The sequence below is a fragment of the Aquarana catesbeiana genome, linkage group LG07 (assembly GCF_042186555.1).
Source record: "Aquarana catesbeiana isolate 2022-GZ linkage group LG07, ASM4218655v1, whole genome shotgun sequence".
NCBI classification, from domain to species: domain Eukaryota; kingdom Metazoa; phylum Chordata; class Amphibia; order Anura; family Ranidae; genus Aquarana; species Aquarana catesbeiana.
In genome coordinates, this window is record NC_133330.1 from 264,797,958 (window position 1) to 264,810,107 (window position 12,150).

General features: G+C 41.4%; 1 protein-coding gene across 8 annotated transcripts in view; it reads left to right on the plus strand.

Moving 5' to 3' along the window:
• Positions 1–12,150, plus strand: part of AGL (amylo-alpha-1,6-glucosidase and 4-alpha-glucanotransferase) — a 204,577-nt gene that overhangs the window by 147,646 nt on the left and 44,781 nt on the right. For all 8 annotated transcript variants that reach the window (XM_073593290.1, XM_073593288.1, XM_073593289.1 and 5 more), the window contains 6 exons: positions 419–520; positions 652–807; positions 1,270–1,420; positions 2,247–2,371; positions 2,460–2,572; positions 6,668–6,802. In XM_073593290.1, the coding sequence (XP_073449391.1) occupies positions 419–520; positions 652–807; positions 1,270–1,420; positions 2,247–2,371; positions 2,460–2,572; positions 6,668–6,802 (782 nt within the window). The remainder of the gene's footprint in view (positions 1–418; positions 521–651; positions 808–1,269; positions 1,421–2,246; positions 2,372–2,459; positions 2,573–6,667; positions 6,803–12,150) is intronic.

Here is a 12,150-nt window from a genome sequence, read left to right on the forward strand (position 1 = left end):
TTAACACTTCCTTCCAATTTAGATTAAAGCGGTTGTATACCCATTTTTTTAAATTTTTACCTACAGGTAAGCCTATAATAAGGTGCATACTAGCTCATTATGCCTTTTGCCTTACAGGAGTTTTTTTTTTCCTGTGGGTATACAACCACTTTAAGCTACTGTGCCAGGAAAATTGGTTCCTACTTAAAAATGGACTCCTGGCAAATGGCTAGGAGCACAGGTGAAATATAAAGAAGAGAGCTTATTTCATCTGCCAAATGATTTGTATTGGCTGATCTGGACTGTGCAGGAGAAGCTTATCTCTGTATGAGCTCATCCTTCTGTCCCTCTACTTTCTGCTCACAGCACACCTCATAGCTAAATGGGTCAGAAGTAGAATTTCACATAACATGACATTGACGTGCTTTCCCTTTTGCAGCATCGATCTGCCTATGATTTGTTGCCAAGTTCTGCCATTGTGTCCATGGCATGCTGTGCCACAGGTAGTACGCGGGGATATGATGAACTGGTTCCACATCAGGTTGGTTGAGAACTTTTCCATATATAACATGTATTTTATTGTGGAGTATTTGTTTCATTAGCATGCACAATGATTAATGGGTAGTTGCACAGTATTAGAATTCAAATTTACAGACGGCTTCTTCCTGACAGATTTCAGTGGTAACAGAGGAGAGATTCTATACTAAATGGAATCCAAATCTAAATGCGCCTAGTTCCTCAGAAGTGAGTGGAGCGAGTGGGATCATTACGGGCAAGAGAGCTCTGAACAGACTTCACCAAGAGCTGGCAGCCCACGGATTCATTCAGGTAATATTTTCTGGGTCCACAGTTCCCCTACATATTCATGTCACACATCATGTGTCTTAGAATGTGTTTACTGTCTTTATGTATTTCTGTAACTATGGGATTGATTTACTAAAACTGGAGAGTGCAAAATCTGGTTCAGCGCTGCATAAAAAACAATCAGCTTCCAGGTTTTCTTGGCAAAGCTTAATTGAACAAGCTGAAGTTAGTAGCTGATTGGCTATCATGCAGACCTGCACCAGATTTTGCACTCTCCAGTTTTAATAAATCAACTCCTGTATGTCTTGTTCACCAGTCTACACTAATACGACTAATTACTGACTCCACTGGTATACTTTAATCACCATCTGAACATTTCTGTTTCTCCGATTTGTAAAAGCTTTTCCATCTTCCTATTTTTTTTTATCTTTGTGATAACTTTTGAGAGAAATAAGGAATTCTGATTGTCTCTCTGTCTTGCTTTAGGTTTATGTGGATCAGGTGGATGAGGATATTGTGGCAGTTACACGGCATTGTCCCCATACACACCAGTCAGTAGTTGCTGTATCAAGGACGGCATTTAGAGATCCTAAAACATCTTTCTACAGCAAGGAGGTGCCACAGATGTGCATTCCAGGTATTGCTGTAATATCCCACACATGTCTTGTGTATAGTCTGGTCTGGAGAAGTTGTTTAATGGGTAGATTTGTGTATGTGAAAAGTTCAAACTTTAAAACACAAGTTGGCTTATATAAAAGCTATTTTCACTTTTTATACTTTTATTATAAAAAAAGGATAATGACTAAAAGGATTTTTTTTTAAAAATCACATGGATCATGGCTGATGCTGATCTTTTTGTAAATAGTATGTTTCAAATTTTTATTTTCATTAAAGTGTTACTAAACCCACAACAGTAAAATCAGTCTTTATATGCAGTAAAGCATGCTTGTTATACTCACTGTGGAACCTAAGGGGTTAATCCTCCAAATTGTGCAAATAGGCTGTTTACTCCTGTATGCATAGATCCTCTTCTTCTTCCACTGACTCCAAAACAGGTCCGGATATGACAGAGTTACTGGAGTCGAGCTGCACATGCTCAGTTTGGTGTGTATTGCTAGAGAGTTTTTTGTTTTGTTTTTTCTTGAGAGAGTGCATGATGTGATCAGCACAGGGCCAATCAGCACTGTCCAGACAGAGGGTCAGGGGTCCTGCAGCCTGATGGACAATCTTGGGAAAATGAAAACTCCTCCTACAAGCCCTAATACGTGTATGTATGAATGTGAATTAGGGAGCTTAGATTGTAAGCTTCTGGAGGGCAGGGACTTATGTGATTGTATAATGAATATGTAAAGAGCTGCGTAAATTGACAACCCTATATAAGTACCTGTATTAATTAAAATAATAATTACTGGGTACTTTTAAATAAATAAGTATGATTTTTATACAAATTTCTCATTGTGAAGGTAAAATTGAAGAAGTAATATTAGAAGCCAGGACAGTGGAGCGGAAAAGTGAGCCATACAAAAAAGATGCAAATACCATAAATGGCTTACCACAATACACTGTGGACATCAAAGAGCACATTCAGGTAATTCTGTTATGAATCTGCATTTTGGTGTCAGTCTCAGTTAATGCACAGTTTGCTTCATAATTTCATATGTGCTTTCTTACTTTAGCTCAAAGACAGCAAAATTGTAAGACAAGCGGGAGTTGCCACAAAGGGGCCCAATGAATATGTCCAGGAAATAGACTTTGAGAATCTGACTCCAGGAAGCGTGATTGTATTCAGGTATTGATTTGGCCATCTGTCGAAAGGAAATCGGATCAAAGAAAGATCAAATTAGAGCTTACCTTTTTTGGTAAATGTTGACATCAAAAAAGCGGCATCAACTGTTTGATGTTTGCGCCAGTTTTTAGAAAAATTGGAATCTGACCACTAGTCTAGGCCAGAATTTTAATGTCCCTATTTTGCACTTGCATACTTTAAAGGGCCATACACACAGGCCGATTATTGGGCAAAATTCAGCCCGTGTTCACTTCTGTTGAAGGGGCATGACTGAAAAAGGATCAGCACCCATTTAGCACCCTCCCGAGCTCTTTAGTTTTTTTTTTCATTCAGCCCGGCTCAGGCCGGCTTCTGTCGAAGGAGCATGACCGAAGAAGGTCTGACAATCAGCACCTGATCAGCACCCTCAGCCAAGGGACCTGACTGGTGTGTTCTGGAGGGGCGGCAGTCCCCCTTTCAGAACACAATACTTCATTTTTTTTCCGTTCAGTCCCTTGGGTTGAATGGAAAAAAACTTCTAGTGTGTACTAGGATTAAAGGTCAAAGGAGACAATAAGTGGAATCTCAGTTTTTTCTATGGTCTTTTCATCTGAATTGCCCACATATTTAAAGGGTAACTCCACTTTCGTGGGGAAAAAAGTAGAAAATAAAGAAAAAATAATATAAGCGTATACAATTGCGATACAAGTCAGATTGCAATTGAATGTTATTAAAAATTACCTTTCCTTTTCAATCTGCAGCCACTGTAATATTCTATAAATGCAATGCAATATGGCTACCTGGAGTTGTTCTGTACACAGAATGTGTACTGACCAGTCCCCAGAAATATAATTTTCTGCTTGTGTGATTGGCTCGCCAATTTTCTCAGGAGTCTGCCTAAGATATACAGTGGATATAAAAAGTCTACACACCCCTGTTAAAATGTTAGGTTTCTGTGATGTAAAAAAATGAGACAAAGATAAATCATTCCAGAACTTTTTCCACCTTTAATGTGACCTATAAACTGTACAACTCAATTGAAAAACAAAGTGAAATCTTTTAGGTGGGGGGAGTAAAAATAAAAAACTAAAATAATGTGGTTTCGTAAATGTGCACACCCTCTAATAACTGGGGATGTAGCTGTATTCAGAATAAGGCAATCACATTTAAACTCATGTTAATTAGGAATCAGTACACACCTGCCATCATTTAAAGTGCCTCTGATTAACCCAAAATAAAGTTCAGCTGTTCTAGTAGGTCGTTCCTGACATTTTGTTAGTCGCATCCTACAGCAGAAGCCATGGTCCTCAGAGAGCTTCCAAAGCATCAGAGGGATCTCATTGTTAAAAGGTATCAGTCAGGAGAAAGGTACAAACAAATTTCCAAGGCATTAGATATACCATGGAACACAGTGAAGACAGTCATCATGAAGTGAAGAAAATTTGGCACAATAGTGACATTACCAAGAACTGGACGTCCCTCCAAAATTGATGAAAACAAGAGAAGAAAACTGGTCGGAGAGGCTGCCAAGAGGCCTACAGCAACATTAAAAGAACTGCAGGAATATCTGGCAAGTGCTGGCTGAGCGGTACATGTGACAAAGATCTCCCGTATTCTTCACATGTCTGGGCTATGGGGTAGAATGGCAAGACGGAAGCCTTTTCTTACAGAGAAAAAAAATCCAAGCCCGGCTAAATTTTGCAAAAACACATCTGAAGTCTCCCGAAAGCATGTGGGAAAATGTGGTTTGGTCTGATGAAACCAAGGTTGAACTTTTTTGGCCATAATTCCAAAAGATATGTTTGGCCCAAAAACAACACTGCACATCACCAAAAGAACACCATGCCCACAGTGAAGCATGCTGGTGGCTGCATCATGCTTTGGGGCTGTTTTTCTTCAGCTGGAACAGGGACCTTAGTCAAGGTAGAGGGAATATATTGGCACAAAACCTTACGGCTTCTACTAGAAAGCTGAACATGCAGAGGAACTTCATCTTTCAGCATGGCAATGACCCAAAGCATACATCCAAATGGACAAAGGAATGCTTCACCAGAAGAAGATTAAAGTTTTGGAATGGCCCAGCCAAAGCCCAGACCTAAATCCGATTGAAAATTTGTGAGGTGATCTGAAGAGGGCTTATTAAGTATTAGTTTAACCTCCCTGGCGGTATTCCCGAGTGTGGCTTGGGGTTAAATTTCAGTACCATTAGCGGTAACCCCGAGCCACATTCGGGATTGCATTGCAGAATCCTGGTGCAGCGTACTTACCTTGTCACCAGTATCCTGCGATGTCCTTCGCCGGATCCTCCGTCCGATGCTCTGTGTGCCAGGATCTGCTCCCTGTGAGCACCGCGACGCATGAGGCGGAGCCCGGCGGCAAATTCAAAAAGTACAAAAAACATAATAAATACAGTACACTAATCTTACAGATTACATTACTGTATCAAATCATTTCACATCCCTTTTGTCCCTAATGCTTTGTCCAATGCCCTGCATGCAGTTTTATATTATATATACTGTTTTTTCTGCCTGGAAACTTGAGATTGTCCATGGCAACCAAAAAGTGTCCCTTCACGTCAAAAGTGGTTTTAGACCAGCTAGAAAACAACGATAGTAAATTAGAACACTTGCAGAATTGAGCGATAGTGAATCGTGAGGAAATTTATTTTATTATTATTATATTATTATTTTTTATAGTTCTTTATTATATTATAATTTATGATTTCGTATTTCAAACTTTAAAAAAAGAATGATACAGCGCTGCGCTAAAAAAAACTAACTAAGGAAGCAGCCAACACACCCGTAGACTCAGGGAAAAATAACAACTAAAGATTCACAGTGTGGCGCTATTACTATACTGTATTCACTTAATAGCGCCACACTTTAGTTGGTATTTCAAACTTTATCATACCCAGGATGTCTACTAGACTCTTGTTTGGACAGATTTGGGTGTGTTATTACTAAGAATTACAGACCTACAATATAAAACGCCTAATTTCAATGCAAAACAATGTAATGCTTTGAGACGCAAAAATCTGACATAATCATACCACCAGGGAGGTTAAGGGTGTGCATACTATGCCACCATATTGTTTTAGATTTTTATTTTTACTTCCCTCCACCTAAAAGATTTCAGCTTGTTGTTCAACTTAGTTGTACAGTTTATAGGTACATTAAAGGTGGAAAAGTTCTGACATTATTTATCTTTGTCTCACTTTTTACATCACAAAAACCTGACATTTTAACAGGGGTGTGTAGACTTTTTATATCCACTGTAAGTCAGATTTCAGGTATCCCCTGCAACTAAAATTTAATTTTTGGTGAGATGTTTCCAATAGGAACACGTCTAAAGGGATGCAGGCCCAGCAGCTTTCCTCATTAGTGCTCTGCAGCTGCCAAAGCTGACTAATAATGATGAAACCACTCCCATTAGACTCACTCGGCCCATAGGCACAGACAAACACACATGGATAACAAAAAGTAGGAATCTTTAATAAATCTTGATTTAATGCTCGAGGTTTAAGAGGCATGATTTCCAGCAGTGGTTTGTTCCAGGCACCAGCATCAGCAGGAACATTGCAAGCACCTCTGCTCCTCACTTTCTAATATGTGTAATAGAGATGTTATGATATTTTATTAAATGAATTCAGGCACTTTACCTGTTTGCCCTGATTGTTTTTTGTAGTTCAAATGGGTCAAGATGCCATCTACAGTAAAAATAGTATACTAACACTTCAAAGGGCCCAGAAAAATGGCATGTTAAAACATAGATTCCTAACTATAGAGGTTTTTTGTGTGCCTCTGATCTACAGCTGGTATATGTCCTACAAATAGGAAAAACATTTTTCTGAGACTATAAATAAGATTCAAGTATTGGGGGTTGTAGAAACAACTTGTCACTCTGGGGATATATTGTCTTGGGATGTAAAAGTCATGAGTCCTAGGCTGAGCATTTCATTGGAGATGTAAATGTACCATTTGTCACTAGAGATTTCAGCTTACTGTAATTCTTACTAATTAGGTGTCAAGTTGCTGTAAATTGATTTGATAAGTGTATTCCAAAGAGAAGTGAGTCATGTGTATTGTTGTTTTAGATTGTTCTGTACTCTCTTTTTTACAGGGTGAGTTTGGATCCCATTGCTCAGAAAGCTGTCGGTATCCTCCGCAATCATTTGATACAATTTACCCCGCACTTCAAGGCGGGCAGTTTGCAAGATGACCAGGTGTATCCTATCCTAAAGGTGCCTTTTGCTGAGTGAGTATTCGAAACAAGGATGCAATTCATTTTGGAAAGGATATTTTCTCAGATTATAGTTAACGTTTCTTCAGGCCTTCATTACTATTTTTACCACTGGGGTTGGTAGAATAAGCAAAATTCCAGAAATATACAGTGCTGTGAAAAAGTATTTGCCCCCTTCCTGATTTTTTTTTTTGCCTATTTCTCACACTTAAATGATTCAGATCATCAAAAAATGTTTAATATTACGCAAAAATAACCCAAGTAAATCCAAGAGGCAGTTTTTAAATGATCATTTCATTTATTAAGGGAAAAAAACTGTTCAAACCTGCCTGGCCCTATGTGAAAAAGTAATTGCCCCCTCCCATGCTGAATCATGAATGAACTGTGATTAACCACAATTTTTTGGAAAGCTGAGTTAAATTTCACTTGCCACACCCAGGCCTGATTACTGCCAGACCTGTTGAATCAATAAACCAGATAAATAGAAGCTGTCTAACAAAGTGAAGCACACTAACAGATCACATAAAGCCACACATCATGTCACAATCTAAAAAAATTCAAGAACAGATTAGAAACAAAGTAATGTACGTGTATTGGTCTAGGAAGGGTTTCAAAGCCATTTCTAAGTGAACCACGGGGAGAGCCATTATCCACAAATGGAGATAACTTGGAACAGTGAACCTTCCCAGGAGTGGCTTACCTACATAAAGGAGGTCATAAAAGAACAACATCTAAAGAACTGCAGGCCTCATTTGCCTCAGATAAGATCAGTGTTCACGATTCAACAATAAGAAAGAGACTGGGAAAAAATGGCATCCATGGGAGAGTTCCAAGGCCAAAGCCACTGCTGACCAAAAAAAAGAACACAAAGGCTCATCTCACATTTACCAAAAAACATCTTGATTATTTCAAAGACTTTTAGTCAAATATTCTGTGGACTGATGAGACAAAAATGTAAATTTTTGGATGGTGTGCGTCCTGTTACATGTGGCATAAAACTAATACAGCATTTCATAACAAGAACATCATACCAACAGTCAGACATGGTGGTGGTAGTGTGATGGTCTGGGGCTGCTTTGCAGCTTCAGGGCCTGGACGACTTACCACAATTGATGGAACCATGAATTCTGAGCTCTACCAGAAAATCTTAAAGGAGAATGTCCAGCCATGAGTTCGTTACCTCAAGCTCAAGTGCACTTGGGTTATGCAGTAGGACAATGATCCGAAACACAACAGAAAGTCCACCTCCAAATGGTTTTGGAGTAGCCTAGTCAAAACCCGGACTTAAATCCAATTGAGATGCTGTATCATGACCTTACACAGGCCGTTCATGCTGGAAAACCCTCCAATGTGGCTGAATTAAAACAATTCTGGAAAGAATAGTGGGCCAAAATTGCTCCACAGCAATGTGAAAGACTCATTGACAGTTATCGCAAACGCTTGATTGCAGTTGTTGCCGCCAAGGGTGGCACAACCAGTTATTAGGTTTATGGGACAATTACTTTTTCACATAAAGTGAGGCAGGTTTGAACAGCTTTTTTGCCTTAATAAATGAAACCATAATTTAAAAACTGCATTTTGTATTTACTCGGGTTATGTGTAATAATACATTTTTTTTTTGATGATCTGAGTCATTTAAATGTGACAAATATGCAAAAAAAATCAACAAGGGGGCAAAAACTTTTTCACAGCATTGTAAGTGTAAAGGTATTTTCACACTGCTCTGTAGCAAAATCGCAGTAAAAACGCATATGCATTTTTACCGTGATTTTTCTGTATTTCAGATGCGTTTGCTGTGCATTTCTGGTGTGTTTCTGGGTTGCCTGCACCAATGAAAAATGAACATGTGACTCAAAAACTCACTGAAATGCAAAATCGCGGTGTGTTTTTACCGCGATTTATACTACTTTCCATTCATTTCAATGGAAAGCTGCGTTTTTGGTGCAGTGTTTAAAACCGCATCAAAGATGCAGCATGCAAGTCTTTTCAAAACGCACTGCACCTGTAATGCAGTGGTGTGAAAAGTCCCATAGGATTTGAAGGGAAACATTTTTCTTGTGTTTTTCTTGCAAGAAAAAAAAACGCAGGAAAAACGTATCAGCGTGAAAGGGCCTTTATATTTCAGATGCATTTTTAGATAGATAATGCTAATATGAAATAAATGTTGCACTTTTAGATCAGTTTTAAAGAACTACTGAGCAATACATTAAAAAATCTAGGAATGTACAAGCTTCCTATGCTATAATATTAGTGCACTCCGTGATCCCTGATTGATGTTTCCATCCACTGTTCTGCAATGGCCAAAGCAATGACCAAATGGTGCAGCAAGTGGGAGGGTCAACCTACTGGACCTTTTTATTTGCCTTAAAAAAATGGGAGGATGTGTACATTGCTTTTGGGCTGTACAATGCATTGGCAGTATTCCTGTAGTCTTGGGTAATACTTAATTGCTGGACAGGTTCACCTCCACCTTAAAGTAGAACTGCATTGTATCTGAGTACCACAAACCAAGCACTATTAAATTCATTTTTAATACTCAAAGCAAACTCCCCCATCCATCCATGTCGTCATGCTTTATTTTACTGAAAAAAACCTCTAGCATTTCTGGTCGTGGTTATCTTGAGTAAGGGCAGATGATTAATGTAGCATTTACTTCTTGGCATCCATCTGCCCTTGGCTCAGGCATACAAGCTGGAGGGTGTGCTTAGCTGAGAAGACCCCTCCTCCCCTCCTGAAGACTCCTGGGATGTATCACATCATTTGTCTAGGCCTGGAAACCAAGGCCTAACTAAAGAAATGTAAAAAAAAAAAACTCTTTAAAACAAGTAAATATAATATAGGTTCCTATCTATTTACTAAGTAAAAAATCAAAATAGGCAATGTTGATTAAGAGAATGAAGTTCCTCTTTAAGCATAGGCTTTTCCAATTTTTCCTTAAAGTGGAACTTTACTCTCTCAATCAACATTGACTATTTTTAATTCTCATGCTGCTAGCGATACTAAATAGGAAAGTATATCCTATTTACGTGTTTTAATTTTACATTTCTTCAATTCCTTTCTGGTTTCCAGGCCTAGACAAATTATGCCATACATCCCAGGAGTCTTCAGGAGGGGAGGAGGGGTTTTCTCAGCTAAGCACACCCTCCTGCCTGCATGCCTGAGCTAGGGGCAGATGGATTCCAGGAAGTAAATGCTACATTAACCACTTGCCGACCGCCGCACGACTATATACGTCGACAGAGCGGCACGGGCAGGCAAAAGGACTTACAGGTACGTCCTTGCCTGCCCGCGGGTGGGGGGTCCGATCGGACCCCCCCCCCGGTGCCTGCGGCGGTCGGCAAATCTCCCCCGGCGATCGGTGGTGAGGGGGAGGCCATCCATTCGTGGCCCCCCCCTCGCGATCGCTCCCAGCCAATGGGATCATTTCCCTGCCTCTGTATTGTACACAGAGGCAGAGGAAATGATGTCATCTCTCCTCGGCTCGGTATTTTCCGTTCCGGGCCGAGGAGAGAAGACTGCAATGTGAGTGCACCAACACACACACACACACAGTAGAACATGCCAGGCACACAAAACACCCCGATCGCCCCCGATCCCCCCCCAATCACCCCCCCCCCCTGTCACAAACTGACACCAAGCAGGTTTTTTTTTTTTTGTTTTTTTTTTCTGATTACTGTATTGGTGTCAGTTTGTGACAGTTACAGTGTTAGGGCAGTGAGTGTTAGGCCTCCTTTAGGTCTAGGATACCCCCCTAACCCCCCCTAATAAAGTTTTAACCCCTTGATCACCCCCCGTCACCAGTGTCGCTAAGCGATCATTTTTCTGATCGCTGTATTAGTGTCGCTGGTGACGCTAGTTAGTGAGGTAAATATTTAGGTTCGCCGTCAGCGTTTTATAGCGACAGGGACCCCCATATACTACCTAATAAATGTTTTAACCCCTTGATTGCCCCCTAGTTAACCCTTTCACCACTGATCACTGTATAACCGTTACGGGTGACGCTGGTTAGTTTGTTTATTTTTTATAGTGTCAGGGCACCCGCCGTTTATTACCGAATAAAGATTTAGCCCCCTGATCGCCCGGCGGTGATATGCGTCGCCCCAGGCAGCGTCAGATTAGCGCCAGTACTGCTAACACCCACGCACGCAGCATACGCCTCCCTTAGTGGTATAGTATCTGTACGGATCAATATCTGATCCGATCAGATCTGTACTAGCGTCCCCAGCAGTTTAGGGTTCCCAAAAACACAGTGTTAGCGGGATCAGCCCAGATACCTGCTAGCACCTGCGTTTTGCCCCTCCGCCCGGCTCGGCCCAGCCCACCCAAGTGCAGTATCGATCGATCACGGTCACTTACAAAACACTAAACGCATAACTGCAGCGTTCGCAGAGTCAGGCCTGATCCCTGCGATCGCTAACAGTTTTTTTGGTAGCGTTTTGGTGAACTGGCAAGCACCAGCCCCAGGCAACGTCAGGTTAGTGCCAGTAGCGCTAACACCCACGCACCGTACACCTCCCTTAGTGGTATAGTATCTGAACGCATCAATATCTGATCCTATCAGATCTATACTAGCGTCCCCAGCAGTTTAGGATTCCCAAAAACGCAGTGTTAACGGGATCAGCCCAGATACCTGCTAGCACCTGCGTTTTGCCCCTCCGCCCGGCCCAGCCCAGCCCACCCAAGTGCAGTATCGATCGATCACTGTCACTTACAAAACACTAAACGCATAACTGCAGCGTTCGCAGAGTCAGGCCTGATCCCTGCGATCGCTAACAGTTTTTTTGGTAGCGTTTTGGTGAACTGGCAAGCACCAGCCCCAGGCAGCGTCAGGTTAGTGCCAGTAGCGCTAACACCCACGCACCGTACACCTCCCTTAGTGGTATAGTATCTGAACTGATCAATATCTGATCTGATCCGATCAGATCTATACTGGCATCCCCAGCAGTTTAGGGTTCCCAAAAACGCAGTGTTAGTGGGATCAGCCCAGATACCTGCTAGCACCTGCGTTTTGCCCCTCCGCCCGGCCCAGCCCAACCCACCCAAGTGCAGTATCGATCGATCACTGTCACTTACAAAACACTAAACGCATAACTGCAGCGTTCGCAGAGTCAGGCCTGATCCCTGCGATCGTTAACAGTTTTTTGGTAGCGTTTTGGTGAACTGGCAAGCGCCAGCGGCCTAGTACACCCCGGTCGTAGTCAAACCAGCACTGCAGTAACACTTGGTGACGTGGCGAGTCCCATAAGTGCAGTTCAAGCTGGTGAGGTGGCAAGCACAAATAGTGTCCCGCTGCCACCAAGAAGACAAACACAGGCCCGTCGTGCCCATAATGCCCTTCCTGCTGCATTCGCCAATCCTAATTG